The sequence below is a fragment of the Moschus berezovskii genome, chromosome 2 (assembly GCF_049115385.1).
Source record: "Moschus berezovskii isolate FMDL1 chromosome 2, NW_MosBer_1.0, whole genome shotgun sequence".
In the NCBI taxonomy this organism is placed as follows: Eukaryota; Metazoa; Chordata; class Mammalia; order Artiodactyla; family Moschidae; genus Moschus; species Moschus berezovskii.
The window spans coordinates 41631005-41651005 of record NC_142461.1 but is presented as its reverse complement, the minus strand read 5'-3'; the positions used below and the strand labels follow the sequence as shown (position 1 = coordinate 41651005).

The window sequence follows — 20001 nt, the reverse complement described above, 5'->3', positions numbered from 1 at the left end:
ACCTCGTTAGGCTGAAAAGCAAATTCGAAAAGATTAGGATGAGATTGAACAGGAGTAACATAGTCCTAATCCTACCCAGCTGGACTTTGGAAACGTTATTAGAAGTTATGGATCATATGAAAAAGAGCACCCAGTCTCTCTAAATGTAATACGAACTGCACATCCAGACAATAGGTGAAATAATGGAACCAAAGCAATCTTTATTGAAAGTTGAAAGCAGTGGTTAGAGTACAGGCTCAAGAGCTGGGTTCAAACCTCAACTTCATCAAGTAGTGACCAAACGACTTTGGACAAGTTACTGACCATCTTTGTGCCTTAATTTTCTTATAAAATGAGATATCTATTTACTAGGTTTGTTGTGAGGTTTAAATGAGCTAGTATATATATGATGTGTAGAAGCTAAACACTCACAATTAAAAATGTTAGCTACTACTTTGAACTTTATTCAGTTAAATACCCTAATCATACATACAGAGGAGGGAAGCATATAAGTACTTTGATCAAATTTATTGAATGTGGGATTTTAGTGAGAAACATTTATGTTTTAAAATAAATTTATTTTGAGATAATTTCTGAGACATACACATTGTAAGAGATAATAGAGAGACATCCTATTTACCCTTCATCCAGGTTCCCTCCATAGTAACATCTTGCATAGCTATAGTACGATAACACAACCAGAGAACTGACATTGGTAGAATCTGCAGGGTTTATTCAGATCTGACCAGTTCTGCATGCACTCGTGTGTGTGTGTGTGTGTGTTTTGTTCTTTGCCAAGCCTTTTCTCCAGCAGAAGCATCTGGACAGAAAATTAGGTCATCAATTCGAAATTTTAGATATTAAAGAAGATGCACAAATTCCTGTAGACCACACACTTGAATATGACTACCAATATATTCAAAAAAAGGGCCTCTATTGGAAGTACAGCACAACTAGATTTGAATTGCCTCTTCTTTCCATTTCCCTCTACCCCTCCTCACTCCCAAGGCTTTACTCTGAAGAATTAAGACACAAGAGTAGAGAGATTAAAAAAATAAAATTTTCTTCATGCTTCATACCAGACTATCAAGAAAGAGGTAGAAGGTTTAGTGCGGTCAATACAGATTTTGAAAACACGTTTCGTCATCACCTTAAGGGACCTTGGAATCTGGGTTCCTTTTCACTTCAGGTTGGTCAAGGTAATCTGATCAACAAGTGCAGAGAAGGCCCTGCGCACTCGCTCAGTTCCACAATATAGGTCCAGGTTTACTGAAGACTGCAGGTCTGAAATCAAACACGGAAGTCCTTCAGAGAAAGCACCTATAGGTCCTTAAACTGATCTAAATAAAGTTCTAGGACAGAGAAGAACTAAAATTCATCTCTCTTCAGTTCCTGGTGGCAATGTCCTTTCTTTAAGCTAGCCTGCAAATGAGATGAGTATCATTTACCATGATCAATTACCAATCGAGACAAGTTGTGGTTCTTAAAGAGAATTTTCCCATAGGTTCAAGCAAAATTCTGAGTAGCCAGAAAGCCCACTCTTGAGCAGCGGTTTTCAAATTCTGGTGTATGTTGAAATCACCTTTGTTTGTTGTGTTAGTTGCTCAGTTATTTCTGACTGTTTATGATCACATGGACTGTAGCCTGCCAGTCTCCCCATCCGTGGAATTCTCCAAACAAGAATACTGGAGTTGGTTGCCATTTCCTTCTCCAGGGGATCTTTCTGACCCAGGGATTGAAGCCGGGTCTCCTGCACTGCAGGCAGATTCTTTACCATTTGAGCCACCAAAGAAAACCTAAAATCACCTCAGTTCAGTTCAGTTCAGTTCAGTCGCTCAGTCGTGTCCGACTCTTTGCGACCCCATGAATCACAGCACGCCAGGCCTCCCTGTCCATCACCAACTCCCAGAGTACACTCAAACCCATGTCCACAGAGTCGGTGATGCCATCCAGCCATCTCATTCTCCGTCATCCCCTTCTCCTCCCGCCCCCAACCCTTCCCAGCATCAGAGTCTTTTCCAGAGTCAACCCGTCGCATGAGGTGGCCAAAGTATTGCAGTTTCAGCTTTAGCATCAGTCCCTCCAATGAATATCCAGGATTGATCTCCTTTAACAGTATTAAAACAGATTGCTAGATCGCAGGCTCAGAGTTCAGATTCAGTATATATGAGGGTTAATTTTATATGTCAATTTGAATAGACTATGGTGCTTGGATATTTAGTAAAGCATTTTCTGGGTGTGTCTGTGCAGGTGTTTCTGGATGAGGTTAACATTTGAATGAGTAGACTGAGCAGAGCAGAGTGCCCTCCCTAATTAGGTGGATGGACCTCATCCAATCAATTGAAGGCTTAAATAGAAAAGGTCTGAGTAAGAGAATTCCTTCTGCCTGATTGTTTTCCAGCAGACATAAATTTGCTTCTGCTTTTGGACTCAAAAGGAGACATCAGTTCTGGAGAACTCAGACTGCTATTGTATATCAGGGATGGGACCCAAGAAATTGTGTTCCTAATAGGTTCCTGGGTGATACTGATGCTGCTGGCCTAGGGACGACACTTTGAGACCTCTGCTCTATAGTTACTGATTAATGGTTTGAGTGGTTCCTTATGATCTACTGTAATAGGAATCGTGCTATAGAAAAATCTTCAGTTTAGCAGTTATCAACCAAAAAATGGATATGCATAATTTTTAAGCTAAAAGTTCCACTTCTAGGAATTGATCCTACAAACATATTTACATATAAGTACAAATATATATGCTATAAGGATACTCACCAAAACATTCTTATGATAATAAAAAATTGAGAGCAACTTAATTACACACCAATAAGTAAATTATTGTATATTTATAGTCTGGGATATTATGGAGCACTTTAAAAATGACATTGCTCAATGTCTAAGGTATATTGGCAAGTGAAAAGAGCAAAAACAAGTACAATCTAATTTATGTTGAGAAAGTAGAGACACATAAATGCAAAGAAAAAAAGTCTGAAGAAAAATTCACTAAACTGCCAACAGTGTTTACTTCTGAGAAACAGGTGCCAGGTCATGATGGTGAATTCATTTTTAAAAAGCATGTGCAATTGGTCATTTTAATTTTACGATGAGCATGTTGTATAATATTATTTGTGTAATTAATAAAAATAAGATTGCAGGAAATAAAAACTTGGAAAGGCTTATTTTGTTAGTTATATATTTCAGTTACATGATTTATTTTGGCTCCATCTGTGCTGTTTTTTGTTGAACATAAGAGGAGAGGGTTCATGCTCTTTTTTTTTTACTGTTTATTCTCTAACACTGCTCCAGAGCTACAAGAACCTTGAATAAATAATATTCTATTGCCCAAATAAAATCTTGTCAAGAGGCAAACTTATCTTAGAATATTCTGTTTCTCAGTCCATAGTTATAAAAACTTTAAATACAGTAATAAAAAAATAGAGAAACAACACTCCATTTCATACATTAAAAAAAAAAAATTTAGTTATTTTTTTTACGTTCCAGTCCCTTGAAATGTTAAAATAGCCGAAGATATGCACCTAGAACTGACTGCAGCTCAGATCATCAGCTCTTTATTGCAAAATTCAGGCTTAAAGTGAAGAAAGTATGGAAAATCACTAGGCCAGTTGAGTATGACCTAAACCAAATTCTTTATGTTTATACAGTGGAAACGACAAATAGATTCAAGGGATTAGATCTGGTACACAGAGTGCATGAGGAATTATGGACAGAAGTTCATAACATTGTACAGGAAGCAGTGGTCAAAACCATCCAAAAGAAAAAGAAATGCAAGAAGGCAAAGTGGTTGTCTAAGGAGGCTTTACACATAGCTAAATTCCAATCCCAAAGAAAGGGAATGCCAAAGAATGCTCAAACTACTGCACAATTGCACTCATCTCACACGCTAGTAAAGTCATGCTCAAAATTCTCCAAGCCAAGCTTCAGCAATATGTGAACCGTGAAATTCCAGATGTTCAAGCAGGTTTTAGAAAAGGCAGAGGCACCAGAGATCAAATTGCCAATATCCGCTGGATCATGAAGAAAGCAAGAGAGTTCCAGGAAAACATCTATTTCTGCTTCATTGACTATGCCAAAGCCTTTGACTGAGTGGATCACAATAAACTGTGGAACATTCTGAAAGAGATGGGAATACCAGACCACCTGACCTGCCTCTTGAGAAACCTGTATGCAGGTCAGGAAGCAACAGTTAGAACTGGACATGGAACAACAGACTGGTTCCAAATAGGAAAAGGAGTATGTCAAGGCTGTATATTGTCACCCTGCTTATTTAACTTATATGCAGAGTACATCATGAGGAACGCTGGGCTGGAAGAAGCACAAGCTGGAATCAGGATTTCCGGGAGAAATACCAATAACCTCAGATATGCAGATGACACCACCCTTATGGCAGAAAGTGAAGAGGAACTCAAAGGCCTTTTGATGAAAGTGAAAGAGGAAAGTGAAAAGTTTGGCTTGAAACTCAACATTCAGAAAACGAAAATCATGGCATCCGGTCCCATCACTTCATGGGAAATAGATGGGGAAACAGTGGAAACAGTGTCAGACTTTATTTTTGGGGCTCCAAAATCACTGCAGATGCTGCTTTCAGCCAGGAAATTAAAAGATGCTTACTCCTTGGAAGGAAAGTTATGACCAACCTAGATAGCATATTAAAAAGCAGAGACATTACTTTGCCAACCAAGGTCCGTCTAGTCAAGGCTATGGTTTTTCCTGTGGTCATGTATGGATGTGAGAGTTGGACTGTGAAGAAAGCTGATCACTGAAGAATTGATGCTTTTGAACTGTGGTGTTGGAGAAGACTCTTGAGAGTCCCTTGGACTGCAAGGAGATCCAACCAGTCCATTCTAAAGGAGATCAACCCTGGGTGTTCATTGAAAGGACTGATGCTAAAGATTAAACTCCAATACTTCGGCCACCTCATGCAACGAGTTGACTCACTAGAAAAGAGTCTGATGCTGGGAAGGATTGGGGGTGGGAGGAGACGGGGACGACAGAGAATGAGATGGCTGGATGGCATCACCAACTCGATGGACATGAGTTTGAGTGAACTCCGGGAGTTGGTGATGGACAGGGAGGCCTGGTGTGCTGTGATTCATGGGGTTGCAAGGAGTCAGACACGACTGAGCGACTGAACTGAACTGAACTGAACTGAAGGAAAGAGAAGCAAAAAGCAAGGGAGAAAGGAAAAGATATACCCAACTGAATGCAGAGTTCCAGGGAATAACAAGCAGAGATAAAAGGCCTTCTTAAATGAACAGTACAAAGAAGTAGAGGAAAAAAGTGTTACGGGAAAGACTAGAGACTGCTTCAAGAAAATTGGAGATATCAAGGGAATATTTTGTGAAACGCTGAACATGATAAAGGACAGTAACGGTAAGGACCTAACAGAAGCAGAAGATATTAAGGAGAGGTGGCAATAATACATAGAAAAATGGTATGAAAAAAGCTTTAATGATTTGGATAACCATGATGGTGTGATCATTCACCTAGAGCCAAACATCCTGGAGTGTGAAGTCAAGTGGGCCTTAGGAAGAAGTATCACGGTGAACAAAGCTAGTGGAGGTGATGGAATTCCAGCTGAGCTGTTTCAAATCCTAAAAGATGATGCTGTGAAAGTGCTGCCCTCAATACACCAGCAAATTTGGAAAACTCAGCAGTGGCCACAGGAGTGGAAAAGATTCATTCCAACCCCAAAGAAGGTCAGTGCCAAAGAATGTACAAACTACTGCACAACTGTGTTCATTTCACGTGCTAGCAAGGTAACGCTTGAAAACCTTCAAGCTAGGTAGGCTTCAACAGTATGTGAACCGAGAACTTCCAGATGTACAAGATGGACTTAGAAAAGGCCGAGGAAATAGAGATTAAATCTCCAATATCCGTTGGATCATAGAAAAAGCAACGGAATTCCAGAGAAATATCTACTTCTGCTTCATTGACTATGCTAAAGCCTTCAACTGTGTGGATTACAACAAACTGTGAGAAATTCTTAAAGAGATGGGAGAATACCAGACCACCTTACCTGCCTCCTGAGAAACCTGTGTGCAGGTTAAGAAGCAACAGTTAGAGCTGGTCATGGAACAATGGACTGGTTCAGTATTGGGAAAGGAGCACATTAAGGCTGTTCAGGTAGGATCAAAAGGAGAGGCCACGTGTCCTACCACCTCCCAAAATCCTTCTTGTTGGAATCCATCCTGACTGAGCAATGCATGGGCCACCAGGAAGGACCCTGAGTCAGAATGATTGGCCAGAGACAACGCAGAAACTAATCCCATCACCATAAAACCCAAGACTGTGAGCCATATGGCAGAGCAGTTCTCCTGGGTTCCTTACTCTCCAGCTCTCTGCCGGGCACCTTTTTCCAGTAAAGTCTCTTGTTTTGTCAGCATGTGTGTCTCCTCAGACAATTCACCTCCATGTGTTATGCAAGAGCCCACATTTGGGCCCTGGAAGGGGTCCCCCTTTCTGTAACAGGAACACCTGTGAAATCAGTGTGCATGGGTGCATGCTAAGTTGTTCCTGTTGGGTCCAGCTCTTTGTGACGCTATGGACTGTAGCCTGCCAGGCTCGTCTGTCCATGGAATTCTCCAGGAAATTCACCATGGAATAGGTTACCATGCCCTCCTGCAGGTGATCTACCTGACCCAGGGATCGAACTTGTATCTCTTACATCTCCTGCATTGGCAGGTGGCTTCTTTACCACTAGTGTCACCCAACAGTCCAGAGGAAATTGCAATGGGAAAATAACTCACTTGAATGTAACTAACAATCTATCTGGGCTCTGAATGAATTAAAAATGTGAGAGAAGGCTATCAAAATAATGGGTACAGAGGTTTAAACATATTAGATTATCTAGTCTGTATTACTTTTCTGGCAATGGAAATACCGAGCCCATGCCTTCCTTACAAGAATAATTAATGAGGCAAACCAATATATATTGAATATTTACTCTGGACTAAGACCTCTCTCTTGAGCTACAGATTGTACATGTTGATTGCCTTTGATATTTCCGTTTGGTGGTTTCCAAGCAGTTCACACTTAATGTGTTCAAAATAGAATTCCTGATGTGTTGACCTCTGTCTCAGCTTTCCCAGCTTTCCTCATCTCAATAAGTATATAAACTTCCACCCAGGCTAAGCCACTGTTACTTGCCTAGACTACAACAGGCTCTCATCCAGCCTGTTTAAAAACCCTCCTGCCCTTCTTCAAGTCATTTTCCACAAAATGTCAGCTTTGTAAAAACATAAATCTACCCCTTTCTAAATGAATGCCCAGTATCCAACACAGCTCTTAGCACATAAAGTTCAATTAGCATTTATTGAATAAATGAGTGATGAACCAACTAGACAGATTTTATTTTCTACCTTCATGGAGCTTAATGCTAGAATTCTGTGTACCATTTCCTATCAAGGATTTTCATATATATGCATATATGTGTGTACATGTATATATGACAAAGAGAGAAAGACTCACCAAGACTTCAGTACATACTCTTAGGATTCCTAGGCAGTATATCTACATATACCTTCATGGCTACTTTTGAGAAGTCTACTTTCTAAATATTTGAGATAAAGATCCAGTGTTTCTTAGGCACTGCTCTTTATTTTTCTACAATCTGCTGAAGTTCAAGCTCCATTTTCTGATTATTTAAAATAATAGTTTAGATGATGGTTCCAGGTGGGGAAGAAAGGAAATGTAATAATTCTCCCACATCCCCCTTAACCTTGCCTCCTAACCCCATCATCACTCCGTTGCCTTGCCTTCTCATCCTTGAAACATGCTGTGGTAAACAGAAGGCAAGGAGAGATGGAAGAGAAGTGGGGGGAAGAATTTCAGAGATTTACATAGGAAATTTCACCCATAAATGAAAAGAAAATAATTTAATGAGAAAGTAAGACTAGAGTATGCTGTCCTTTTTTTTTTGTCACCATAAAAATAAATAGTGTTAGATGCTCTTTCATATCTAATTTCTTTACTGCAAGTTTGAACACATCATTTGCCGCTGATTTTCAATCCAACATTTGGAATTTAAAGAGGTTTGGGGAGACCTTTCTATACACTTCTTTTCCAGTAAGTTCTCGGAGTCTCCTGAAATTCTACTATACTAGATCTTGATACTGAATAACTCTATTCAGTTACATCAACAACTATGCCCAAACTGACCATGAAACTTGCCGTTTTTGTTGCATCTCCTGTACTGGCAGGTGTATTCTTCACACTAGCACCATCCAGGAAGCCCAAGTCATATAATCATATAATGTTCATCTTAATTTCGAAAATATGTTGACTTCTTGGCAAAGTTCCAACACAGAAGGCTAGTCAGCTACTAGGATAATCACAACACTGAGTGATTATATTGATAGTCTGAGTAAATCAGTATGTTACAAACTATAGATCTTTCTGTTTTTTCCAACAATTCTCAAAAAAAAAAAAATTAGGGCAGTAAAATGATTAGAAACTTCCTGCTGTTATCTGATGCATCTGTAACAGAGATAGAAATAAAATAAAAATGACCAATACCTTAATCCAGCTTGTTTGCCTTTCCACATCTTCATAAGTGTGGTTATCACATTTCTGTCTCTGATTACATTTGGTGTGATTTTGGTAGGCATGCATAGATTATGTATAAACTACTGATGCTAAAGCTGAAACTCCAATACTTTGGCCACCTCATGCGACGAGTTGACTCACTGGAAAAGACTCTGATGCTGGGAAAGGTTGGGGGTGGGAGGAGAAGGGGACGACAGAGAATGAGATGGCTGGATGGCATCACCGACTCTGTGGACATGAGTTTGAGTGAACTCCGGGAGTTAGTGATGGACAGGGAGGCCTGGTGTGCTGTGATTCATGGGGTCACAGACAGTCGGACATGACTGAGCGACTGAACTGAACTGAACTGAACAGGGGGTATTTTTATAATCCATATCAATAATGGCTAAATTGAGTTTACAAATAGGATTATATTCAATACATCACTGAATGAGGATACAAACTTAATAAGAAACATTTGAGTAAAGAATGGCAGTGTTAAATAAATGTAAAAAGTAGCCATGAAGATATACATAGATCCTATGCTTAAAAACCTCAAAGAAATTAAATTGATGTAAAAGAAATAAAACAATAAATTTAAACCTTAGTACTTGCTGAATTATCACAAAGGAAACTCCAATACTTTGGCCACCTCATGCGATGAGTTGACTCACTGGAAAAGACTCTGATGCTGGGAGCGATTGGGGGTAGGAGGAGACGGGGACGACAGAGAATGAGGTGGCTGGATGGCATCACTGACTCGATGGACATGAGTTTGAGTGAACTCCGGGAGTTGGTGATGGACAGGGAGGCCTTTCGTGTTGTGGTTCATGGGGTTGCTAAGAGTCAGACACGACTGAGCGACTGAACTGACTGACTGACTGATACAATGCAATATAACAATAAAAAGGGAAAGGTGTACTTTCCTGCTAATATCATTGGCATGTTTGTATAATAATGCATGCTTCCTGCAGAAGCATCTCAATAGTGCTACTGTAAATGGAAACAGGTGAATTTTTTGAGATATATATTTTTTATATTATCTACGAGATTGGGTAATGCTAATCGTATCTTTTTACATTATTGCATCATCTGAATTTAAAAATAAACTTTGCCTTTTCATGATTTCCCTTTCAATGATCTAATGATGCATGTATATATAGATACATCAATATATATGCTGCTGTTTAATCGCTAAGTCATATCTGACTCTTTGAGAACCCATGGACTGTAGCCTGCTAGGCTCCTCTGTCTATGGGATTTCCCAAGCAAGAATACTGAAGTGGGTTGCCATTTCCTTCTCCAGGGGATCTTTCCCATGTGTGCCTCTTGCGTCTTCTTCATTACAGGCTGATTCTTTACTGCTGAATCACCAGGGAAGCCTCCATTCATATGTATGTGCTTAGCCACTCAGACCGGAAAAGACAATGGCAAGCCACTCCAGTACTCTTGCCTAGAAAATCCCATGGATGGAGGAGCCTGGTAGGCTGCAGTCCGTAAGGGTCGGACACAACTGAGCGACTTCACTTTCACTTTTCACTTTCACACATTGGAGAAGGAAATGGCAACCCACTCCAGTGTTCTTGCCTGGAGAATCCCAGGGACAGGGAGCCTGGGCTTCCATTTATGGGGTCACACAGAGTCGGACAAGACTGAAGTGACTTAGCAGCAGCAGCAGCAGCAGCCACTCAGACATTTCCGACTCTTTGTGACACCATGCACTGTAGTCTGCCAGGCTCCATTGTCCATGGGGATTCTCCAAACAAGAATACTGAAGTGGGTTGCCATGCCCTCCTCCAGGGGATCTTCCCAACCCAGGGATCAAACCCAGGTCTCACGAATTGCAGCCGGATTCTTTACCGTCTAAACCACAAGGGAAACCCAAGAATACTGGAGTGGGTAGCCTATCCCTTCTCCAGGGGAGCTTACCGACCCAGGAATCGAACTGGGGTCTCTTACATTGCAGGCAGATTCTTTACCAGCTGAACTACCAGGGAAGCTCTATTTATATGTATAGACCTTGGTAAAGCTACTTAAAATATGCATGGAACTTTTAGGTATCAAACTGTGATCAGTCAGCTCAGTTCAATCCCTCAGTCATGTTTGAATCTTTGCAACCCTATGGACTGCAGCACACCAGGCTTCCCTGTCCATCACCAACTCCTGGAGTTTACTCAAACTCATGTCCGTTGAGTCAGTGCTGCCATCCAACCATCTCATTCTCTGTCGGCCCCTTCTTCTCCCGCCTCCAATCTTTCTCAACATCAGGGTCTCTTCCATTGAATCAGTTCTTCACATCAGGTGGCCAAAGTATTGGAGTTTCAGCTTCAGCTTCAGTCCTTCCAACGAACATTCAGGACTGATTTCCTTTAGGATGGACTGGTTGGATCTCCTTGCAGTCCAAAGGACTCTCAAGAGTCTTCTCCAACACCACAGTTCAAAAGCATCAATTCATCGGTGCACAGTTTTCATTACAGTCCAATTATCATATCCATACATGACCACTGGAAAAATAGCTTTGACTAGATGGACCTTGGTTGGCAAAGTAATGTCTCTGCTTTTTAATATGCTGTCTAGGTTGGTCATAACTTTTCTTCCAAGAAGTAAGCATCTTCTAATTTCATGGCTGCAGTCACCATCTGCAGTGATTTTGGTGTCCAAGAAAATAAAATCTCTCACTGTTTCCATTGCTTCCCCATCTATTTGCGATGAAGGGATGGGACCAGATGCCATGATCTTAGTTTTCTGAATGTTGAGTTTTAAGCTAACATTTTCACTCTACTCTTTCACTTTCATCAAGAGGCTCTTTAGTTCTTCTTCAGTTTCTGCCATAAGAGTGGTGTCATCTGCATATCTGAGGTTATTGATATTTCGCCCGCAATCTTGATTCCAGCTTGTGCTTCATCCAGCCCACCATTTCTCATGATGTACTCTGCATATAAGTTAAATAAGCAGGGTGACAATATACAGCCTTGATGTACTCCTTTTCCTATTTGGAACCAGTCTGTTGTTCCATGTCCAGTTCTAACTGTTGCTTCCTGACCTGCATATAGATTTCTCAGGAGGTAAGTCAGGTGATCTGGTATTCCCATCTCTTTCAGAATTTTCCACAGTTTGTTGTGATCCACACAGTCAAAGGTTTTGGCATATTCAATAAAGCTGAAGTAGACTTTTTCTGGAACTCTCTTGTTTTTTCTATGATCCAACAAATGCTGGCAATTTGATCTCTGGTTCCTCTGCCTTTTTTAAAACCAGTTTGAACATCTGGAAGTTCACAGTTCATGTACTGTTGAAGCCTGGCTTGGAGAATTTTGAGTATTACTTTATTAGTGTGTGAGGTGAGTGCAATTGTGTGGTAGTTTGAGCATTCTTTGGCATTGCCTTTCTTTGGGATTGGAATGAAGACTGACCTTTTCCAGTCCTGTGACCACTGCTGAGTTTTCCAAATTTGCTGGCATATTGAGTGCAGCACTTTCATAGCATCGCCTTTTAGGATTTGAAATAGCTCAACTGGAATTCCACTACATCCACTAGCTTTGTTCATAGTGATGCTTCCTAAGGCCCACCTAACTTCAGACTCCAGGATGTCTGGCTCTAGATGAGTGATCACACATTGTGGTTATCTGGGTCATGAAGATCTTTTTTGTATAGTTCTTTTGTGTATTCTCGCCACCTGTTCTTAATATCTTCTGTTTCTGTTAGGTCCATACCATTTATGTCCTTTATTGTGCCCGTCTTTGCATGAAATGTTTCCTTGGTATCTCTAAATTTCTGAAGAGATTGCTAGTCTTTCCCGGTCTATTGTTTTCCTCTGTTTCTTTGCACTGATCACTGAGGAAGACTTTCTTATCCCTCCGTGTATTCTTTGGAACTCTGGTCTTCATCACTGCCTCTTGTACAGTGTCATGAACCTCCATCCATAGTTTTTCAGGCACTCTGTCTATCAGATCTTGAATCTATTTGTCACTTCCACTGTATAATCATAAGGGATTTAGGTTATACCTGAATGGCCTAGTGGTTTTCCCTACTTTCTTGAATTTAAGTCTGATTTGGCAATAAGGAGTTTATGATCTGAGCCACAGTCAGCTCCTGGTCTTGTTTTTGCTAACTGTATAAAACTTCTCCATCTTTGGCTGCAAAGAATATAATCAATCTGATTTCGGTATTGACTATCTGGTGAGGTCCATGTGTAGAGTCTTCTCTTGTGTTGTTGGAAGATGATGTTTGCTATGACCAGTGCATTCTCTTGGCAAAGCTCTGTTGGCCTTTGACCTGCTTCATTTTGTACTCCAAGGCCAAATTTGCCTGTTACTCCAGGTATCTCTTGACTTCCTATTTTTGCATTCCAGTCCCCCATAATGAAAAGGACATCTTTTTTGGGTGTTAGTTCTAGAAGGTCTTGTAGGTCTTCATAGAACCATTCAACTTCAGCTCCTTCAGTGTTACTGGTTGGGGCACAAACTTGGATTATTGTGATCTTAAATGGTTTGCTTGGAAATGAACAGAGATCGTTCTGTCGTTTTTGAGATTGCATCCAAGTACTGCATTTCAGACTCTTTTGTTGACTATGAGGGCTACTCCATTTTTTCTAAGGGATTCTTGCCCTCAGTAGTAGATATAATGGTCATCTGAGTTAAAGTCACCCATTCCAGTCCATTCTAGTTCACTGATTCGAAAATGTCAATGTTTACTCTTGCCATCTCCTGTTTGACCATTTCCAATTTGCCTTGATTTATGGACCTAACATTCCAGGTTCCTATGCAATATCGCCCTTCACAGCATCAGACTTTACTTCCATCACCAGTCACATCCAGAACTGAGTGTTGTTTTTGCTTTGGCTCCGTCTCTTCATTCTTTCTGGAGTTATTTCTCCACTGATCTCCCATAGCATATCGGGCACCTACTACCCTGGGGGGTTCATCTTTCAGTGTCCTATCTTTTTACCTTTTCATGCTGTTCATGAGGTTCTCAAGGTAAGAATACTTAAGTGGTTTGCCATTCCCTTCCCAGTGGACCACGTTTTGTCAGAACTCTCCACCATGACTCATCCGTCTTGGGTGGCCCTACATGCATGGCTCATAATTTCATTGAGTTAGACAAGGCTGTGGTCCATGTGAGTAGTTTGGTTAGTTTCTCTGGTGGTTTTCATTCTGTCTGCCCTCTGATGATAAGGATAAGAGGTTTATGGAAGCTTCCTGATGACAGACTGACTGAGGGGGAAATTGGGTCTTGTTCTGCTGGGCTATGCTCAGTAAATCTTAGATCTAATTTTCTGTTGATGAATGGGCTGTATTCCCTCCCTGTTATTTGACCTGAAGCCAAACTATGGTGGAGATAGTGAAGATAATGGTGACCTCCTTCAAAAGGTCCTACACTGCTACACTCAGTGCCCCCGACCCTGCAGCAGGCCACCATTGACCTACACCTCTGCTGGAGACTCCTGGACACTCACAGGCAAGTCTGGGTCGGTCTCTTGTGGGGTCACTGCCCCTTTCTCCTGGGTCCTGGTGCACACAAGGTTCAGTTTTTGCCCTCCAAGAGTCTGTTTCCCCAGTAATTTCTGGCGGCTCTGTGGTGGGGTTAATGGCGACCTCCTCCAAGAGGGCTTATGCATACCCAGGTCTGCTGCACCCAGAGCCCCTGCCCCTGTGGCAGGCCACTGCTGAGCTGTACCTCCACAGGAGACTCTCAAACACAGTTCTGGCTCAGTCTCTGTGGGGTGTCTGGGTCCCGGTGTGCACAAGGTATGTTTGAGCCCTTTGAGCATCTCTGGTGGGTAAGGTGTTTGATTCTAAATGTGATTTTGCCTCTCCAACCATCTTGCTGGGGTTTCTCCTTTGCCCTTGGACATGGGGTATCTTTTTTGGCAAGATCCAACATTCTCCAGTCAATGGTTGTTCAGCTGTGAGCTGTAGTTTCGGAGTTCTCGCAGGAGAAGATGAGCGCATGTCCTTCTACTCCACCATCTTATGCCAGTAGACAGTGCTGGGATATTGTCTCCCAAATGTGTGTAGCAGATGTAGTCTGTCAAGAATATGACACGAACCACACTTGTGAGGGCTAACCCAACATTTTTAATATTTTAAAAATCAATAGCTTTCATAAATTCAATTGGAGAAACAAAAACAAAAAATAAAAATGGGATGAGTATGTGAAATCCTAGAAGAGTTTCTAAAATAAAAACCATATTTTTATGTGAAATTTTCCTAAAAAGGTCTAGTGGATATTGACTTTATCTTGGAATACTCATCATGACCCCAGTGAAGTTTAGATGGAAATAAGTGGGTGGAATCTTGTGTTGGCCTAAGAATCAGGCAAAAAGAGTTCTCATCTAGTCTTTATCTCAGGCAGTCTGAGCATACTTCTGGCATTTTTGTGATTTTACTTTCTCTAATACAGGATTAAAACTCAGCTCTATTCACAGTAGATATTTTTAGAATTACCCAGTAATTACTTCATTGACTTGGCTCTACCAAGTTCAATATTTAACTGACATTATCATGTTCCCAACTTACAGCTCACCAACTGCTATCGTGTTTCCCTTCCTAAATTTTTATACTGAAGTTCCACTTCCACTGTCTCCAAATGTGACTATATTTCTGGATAGAGTCTTTAAAGAGTTAATTAAATTAAATGAACTTTGTGTGGCTGGATCCTAACCCAATATGAGCAGTGGACTTATAAAAAAGAAGAAATTTGGATAGAGACATTTTGTTATTTTGCCACTAAGTTGTGTTTGACTCTTCTTGGGATCCCATGGACTGGGACTATAGCTCACCAGGCTCCTCTGTTCATGGAATTTTCTAGGCAAGAACACTGGAGCAGGTTGCCATTCTCTTCTCCAAGGATATTCTTGACCCAGAGATGAAACCCATGTCTCCTGCATTGGCAGCAGTTTCTTTACTACTGAGCCACCTGGGAAGCCCATTATAGAGACATGCATGGAGGGAAATGGTGTGAAAACACAAGGAGAAGACAGTCATTGACAAGCCAAGGAAAGAGGCCTTAGAAGACACCAATGCTGCTTATACCTTGATCTCCAGCTTCTAGCATCCAGAAGCGTGAGGGAAAAAATTTAATTGTTTAATCCCCCTGATCAGTGATTCTTCATTATGGCAGTTCTACTAAGCTAATACATCAACTCAGAAATATCTGGGGAAGGTCTTCTCTGATGCAAAAACATATGAGAATATTAACCTTTGTTTTATCGCTGGTCTCTAGATGACTCATTCCAACATAAAAGATCTTAAAAAGAAAGGGATGTAAATACAGATATAGATATATTAAGATGACAAAATCTTCTATAAATAAGACAATGTCACTGCAAAACAGAAGAAATAGCTATAATAAAGAAGTATTAATAAAAAGAACCCTCGGATTTAGCAACAAGCACAGCTTATAAGGGTGATGATGATGACGGTGTTACTTGTAGAAACATTCATCAATTACACTCCAGAGAAAGACTATCATTCTTATTCTCATTTTAAAAGGGTCACATCAGGCTGTGGTTATATATGTTTTAGTACTATTGATAATGACAATTGCCACAACAAAATAATAGCCATTTATTGAATTCTTGGTATGTGCCAGGTGCTATAATAAAATCTCATATGGCTTATCACTTCTAAGGCTCACAATAACACTATCAATTAGGCAATACTAGAAATCAAGTTCAAAGAGGTTATGCACGTGTGTTCAGTCGCTCAGTCATATCCAACTGTTTGCAACCCCATGTACTGGAGCCCATCAGGCTTCTCTATCCATGGAATTCTCCAGGCAAGCATACAGGAGTGGGTTGCCATTTCGTACTTCATCAAAGAGGCTATTAATGTCCAAAAGACTCAATTTGGTTACTCACTAGATGAATTACAGCTGTTGGGCTAATATTATGGACTCAAGTGTTTTAAAAGGCAGCCTGACCCCCTGGCCATCACTACCTCTAATGATTGTGAGAATCTTACCAGAAGGCGTATCTAGAGTGAAGGCATCTGCGAGTTTTGACAACAGTTCTTGCAGTTCTTCTTCCTCTAGCTCAGTCTTCCCCTCCTGTATGTTCATTGGCCCTTTCCTTTCCACTGGTGCCAGAGCAAGACTGGTCATTTCAACAGGAGGAATTTTGGGGATGTCCTGCAGCTGTCCTTCCTGGGAACTGGGCAGGGCACTAGAGGTTTCCTTTGAGGTCTTCTGTGCCCTGGGGCTTTGCACTGGCCTCGGCTTTGAGGTGGCCTCTGGTAATTCTGAGTTGGTAGAGCATGTTTTGCAGGTGCTAGACCTCGGTGGCTTCCATTAATCATGGTGGACCTAGGAAGTGTTTCCTGTTGTGAACCATCCTCAGTGGAACCCTTGATCTGGGAAGAATCTCCTCCCCTTTTCTGAAATCTTTCTTCACCCTTTCCGTGGTCACCCTTGGCAATCACATTCTGCCAGGAAAAAGATGAAGGGTGGAGGGGCTGCAACATTGCCTAGGTAAAGATAATGTTATGAAGAAATTAACATTTTTCTTACTTTTTCGTTATGTGTTAAATTTCAATATTTCAATAGGAAATTTTAATGCAATATTTTCTTTTTTGTCTCTACATTATCAGCAATTTTATTTTATGCTACTAATTCAATGTCACCCTAAAACTGTCTACAAAAGTTAGAACAGTTTAGATTCTAAGAAGATCACAGGGAATAATCATAAGGAATTTTGGAAAACTCTAGGTTCTGAAAGTTCAAGTTCTAAAATACCAAAGGAATATCTGAAAATGTCATGATATATTTAATTGATAGATAAAAATATTACAATAAAAATTTCATAATGATCTACTTAGATAGGTTTCAAAATAAGCCATAGGTATGAAATCTAGGGAATGTGCAGCCTATAAAGCACAGGTCTCTAAGTGCGGTCCACAGACTCCTGGAGGTCCCTGAGACCTTTCTATAGCACAGGGAACTATATTCAATATCTTGTAATAACCTTTATGGAAAAGAATCTGAAAAGGAATATATGTATTTATGTATAACTGAATCACTTTCCTGTATACTTGAAATGAACACAACATTGTATATCAACTATACTCCAATAAAAAACAAAAAAAGAATATCCTTGAAGATGTAGCAAAAATTCTTGTTTTTCTCAGCAACATGTCTCCTTAATATTGTATGTGATGAAATGTGATGTATGTATTCATAAAACATTTCTGATGTTGACTAAAATATAAAAATTGTCTCTATGCAAAAGAATTAGGCTTTGGTATTTGGCAAACATCTTTTTCAAAAATGAATGAAGTAAAACTATTACAGTAAGGAAAACAATGCTCTCTGAGGACAATTTTAATAGCTGAGCTTTTAAGCAAACATTAGAATTTTGGAAAACTTGCATCCACTACCACGAGCTTGTCTCCATTCCAATTCTTAAAGGCTTTTCTGACAAGATTCATGGTAATATTAATGAATATGATTTTTAAAATCTTGTATAATGAAATGGGTGAGCATTAGGAAGGTCAGCATAGCTTGGCAAATTCCAACTGACCAATGTATGATGGTACAAAATCATGCCTAGATAGAAGATTCATTCAAAAAGCACAACAGAATATTGTGTCTTAATGAAACAGGGTGTAAAAGGCATGTGGTTTCAGATTCAATATTGCAACCATTTTCTTAAGAAACAATCATTTATTATGTTTGGATTTGGTATCAAGGAAGATCTCCAATTATCTGAAAAGGCTACTAAAATGCTCCTTCCTTTTTCATCTGCAAATCTGTGTGAGGCCATATTTCTTCACATACTTCAGCCAAAACATCTTGCAACAGACTGAATGCTGAAGCAGGAAAAATTCAACTGTCTTTGTGAAGCCAGACATTAAATAGATTTGTAAAAAACATAAAACAATGCCAGTCTTCTAATTAAATACATATATAAGAATATATGGGCTTCCCTTGTGGTTCAGATGGTAAAGAATCCACCTGCAATGTAGGAGACCTGGGTTAAGTCCCTGGGTTGGGAAGATTCCCCTGAAGGAGGGCATGGCTACCCACTCTACTATTCTTGCCTGGAGAATTCCATGGACAGGGGAGCCTGGTGGGCTATAGTCCATGGGGTTGCAAAGAGTCGGACACGACTGAGAAACTAACACACACACACAAGAATATATAATTACTGTTTAAAATGTTATATTATAAATTTATTATTTTCATTTTCAAATTAGTTAAATTTATTTTAAAACCACTTATCAGTCTTAATATTTATTAGGGTAAATAGCAATAGATATCACTCACAAAAGCTCTCTGGGACCCTCAAAAAATTCTAAGAATCTAAAAGGGGTGCTGAGACTAAAGGTTTAAGAATCAATGCTATAAAGTACCTCTTTGCCCCAAGTCTACTGTTCGTAAATGGTACCCATGCTGTTCTCTCCCAATGGTATCACCTTCAGAAAAGTGGAAGATATTATCTGGCTGATGAAAGGGGGAGTTGATTAGGGTATGGAGAAAAGTGGGAAAGGGAGGAGGCTGATCAGAGTGAGGAGCAAGAGCCTCAGGCTGCAGCCCACCCTCAGCCCAAGGATTCTAGGTCAGACCTCCAGACCGTCCAGATGGCTAGTGTCTCCCACATTCTATACCTGTAGATCCTGTCCCATTAGCTGCAGCTTGGTCCACAGACTGTCCTGATTGACTGTGAGTTCGCAAATCTTTGTATCATATCTGCAACTTTTTTCTTCCTGGAAGGCATATATGGCTTGCAACTTGTCTTTGTATTGGTTTAACCGCTTTTTAAGGAGCCTGCAAAGAGGACAGGTCTAAGTGGCTTGGAAGGGCAAGACACCAGTATAGCAAGATGCAAGAGCCCTAGTGAAATGTACTCTGGGTCCTCTCTGTGGGAGAAGGAGCTAGAGAAGCCTGAATTTGACTAATAACACCTAACATTCATCAGTCCTGCTTTAACCTGTTCACCCTGTACAGCTGTTTCTCATGTCTACCATATACACAATTCTCCCAAGAATTTCAGTGTTTTTAGAAGTGTTTTCAGAAACTCATCATGCCTGTTACAGACTACTTTTGACAGCATACCTTCAGCAGCTCCTTAAATGTGAATATTGACTTTATTCATCATCCTTCTGTCCACAAATACTGCATTTAGAATGACGGCATGCGTGTCATGGCTAAATACCTAACATCTGACCAAGACCACGAGGGAAGGAACAATCATGCAATTCATAAATTCTGGGTCTGTCTTGGCTTCTCATCCTACATCTAGTTGTTCATTGGTTTCAAAATGAATCAAGTAGTCAGAGTAATTCATAACATGAGGGAGGTCATGTCACTCCTCTGCTCAAAGTCCTCCAGTGTTTCCCCCTCTTTATTTAGAATAAAACGAAGTCCTTCCAGAGGCAGCCAAAACTTGATAAGATGGCCAGGATTTCCCTTCCTTCCTTTACCTCATCTCTAATTTCTCCTGCTCACTGACTGTCCTTCAGTCACACAGAGCTCTTAGCAACTGCTT

At 40.4% G+C, this 20001-nt stretch overlaps 1 protein-coding gene across 1 annotated transcript in view; it reads right to left on the bottom strand.

Moving 5' to 3' along the window:
- Positions 1 to 1159: 1159 nt before the first annotated feature.
- The window catches only part of DYTN (dystrotelin), a 63093-nt gene continuing 44251 nt past the window's right edge, over positions 1160 to 20001 (bottom strand). The window contains 4 exon segments of the mRNA XM_055398784.2: positions 1160 to 1263; positions 16481 to 16765; positions 16768 to 16981; positions 19121 to 19280. Of these exon segments, the coding sequence (XP_055254759.2) occupies positions 1160 to 1263; positions 16481 to 16765; positions 16768 to 16981; positions 19121 to 19280 (763 nt within the window).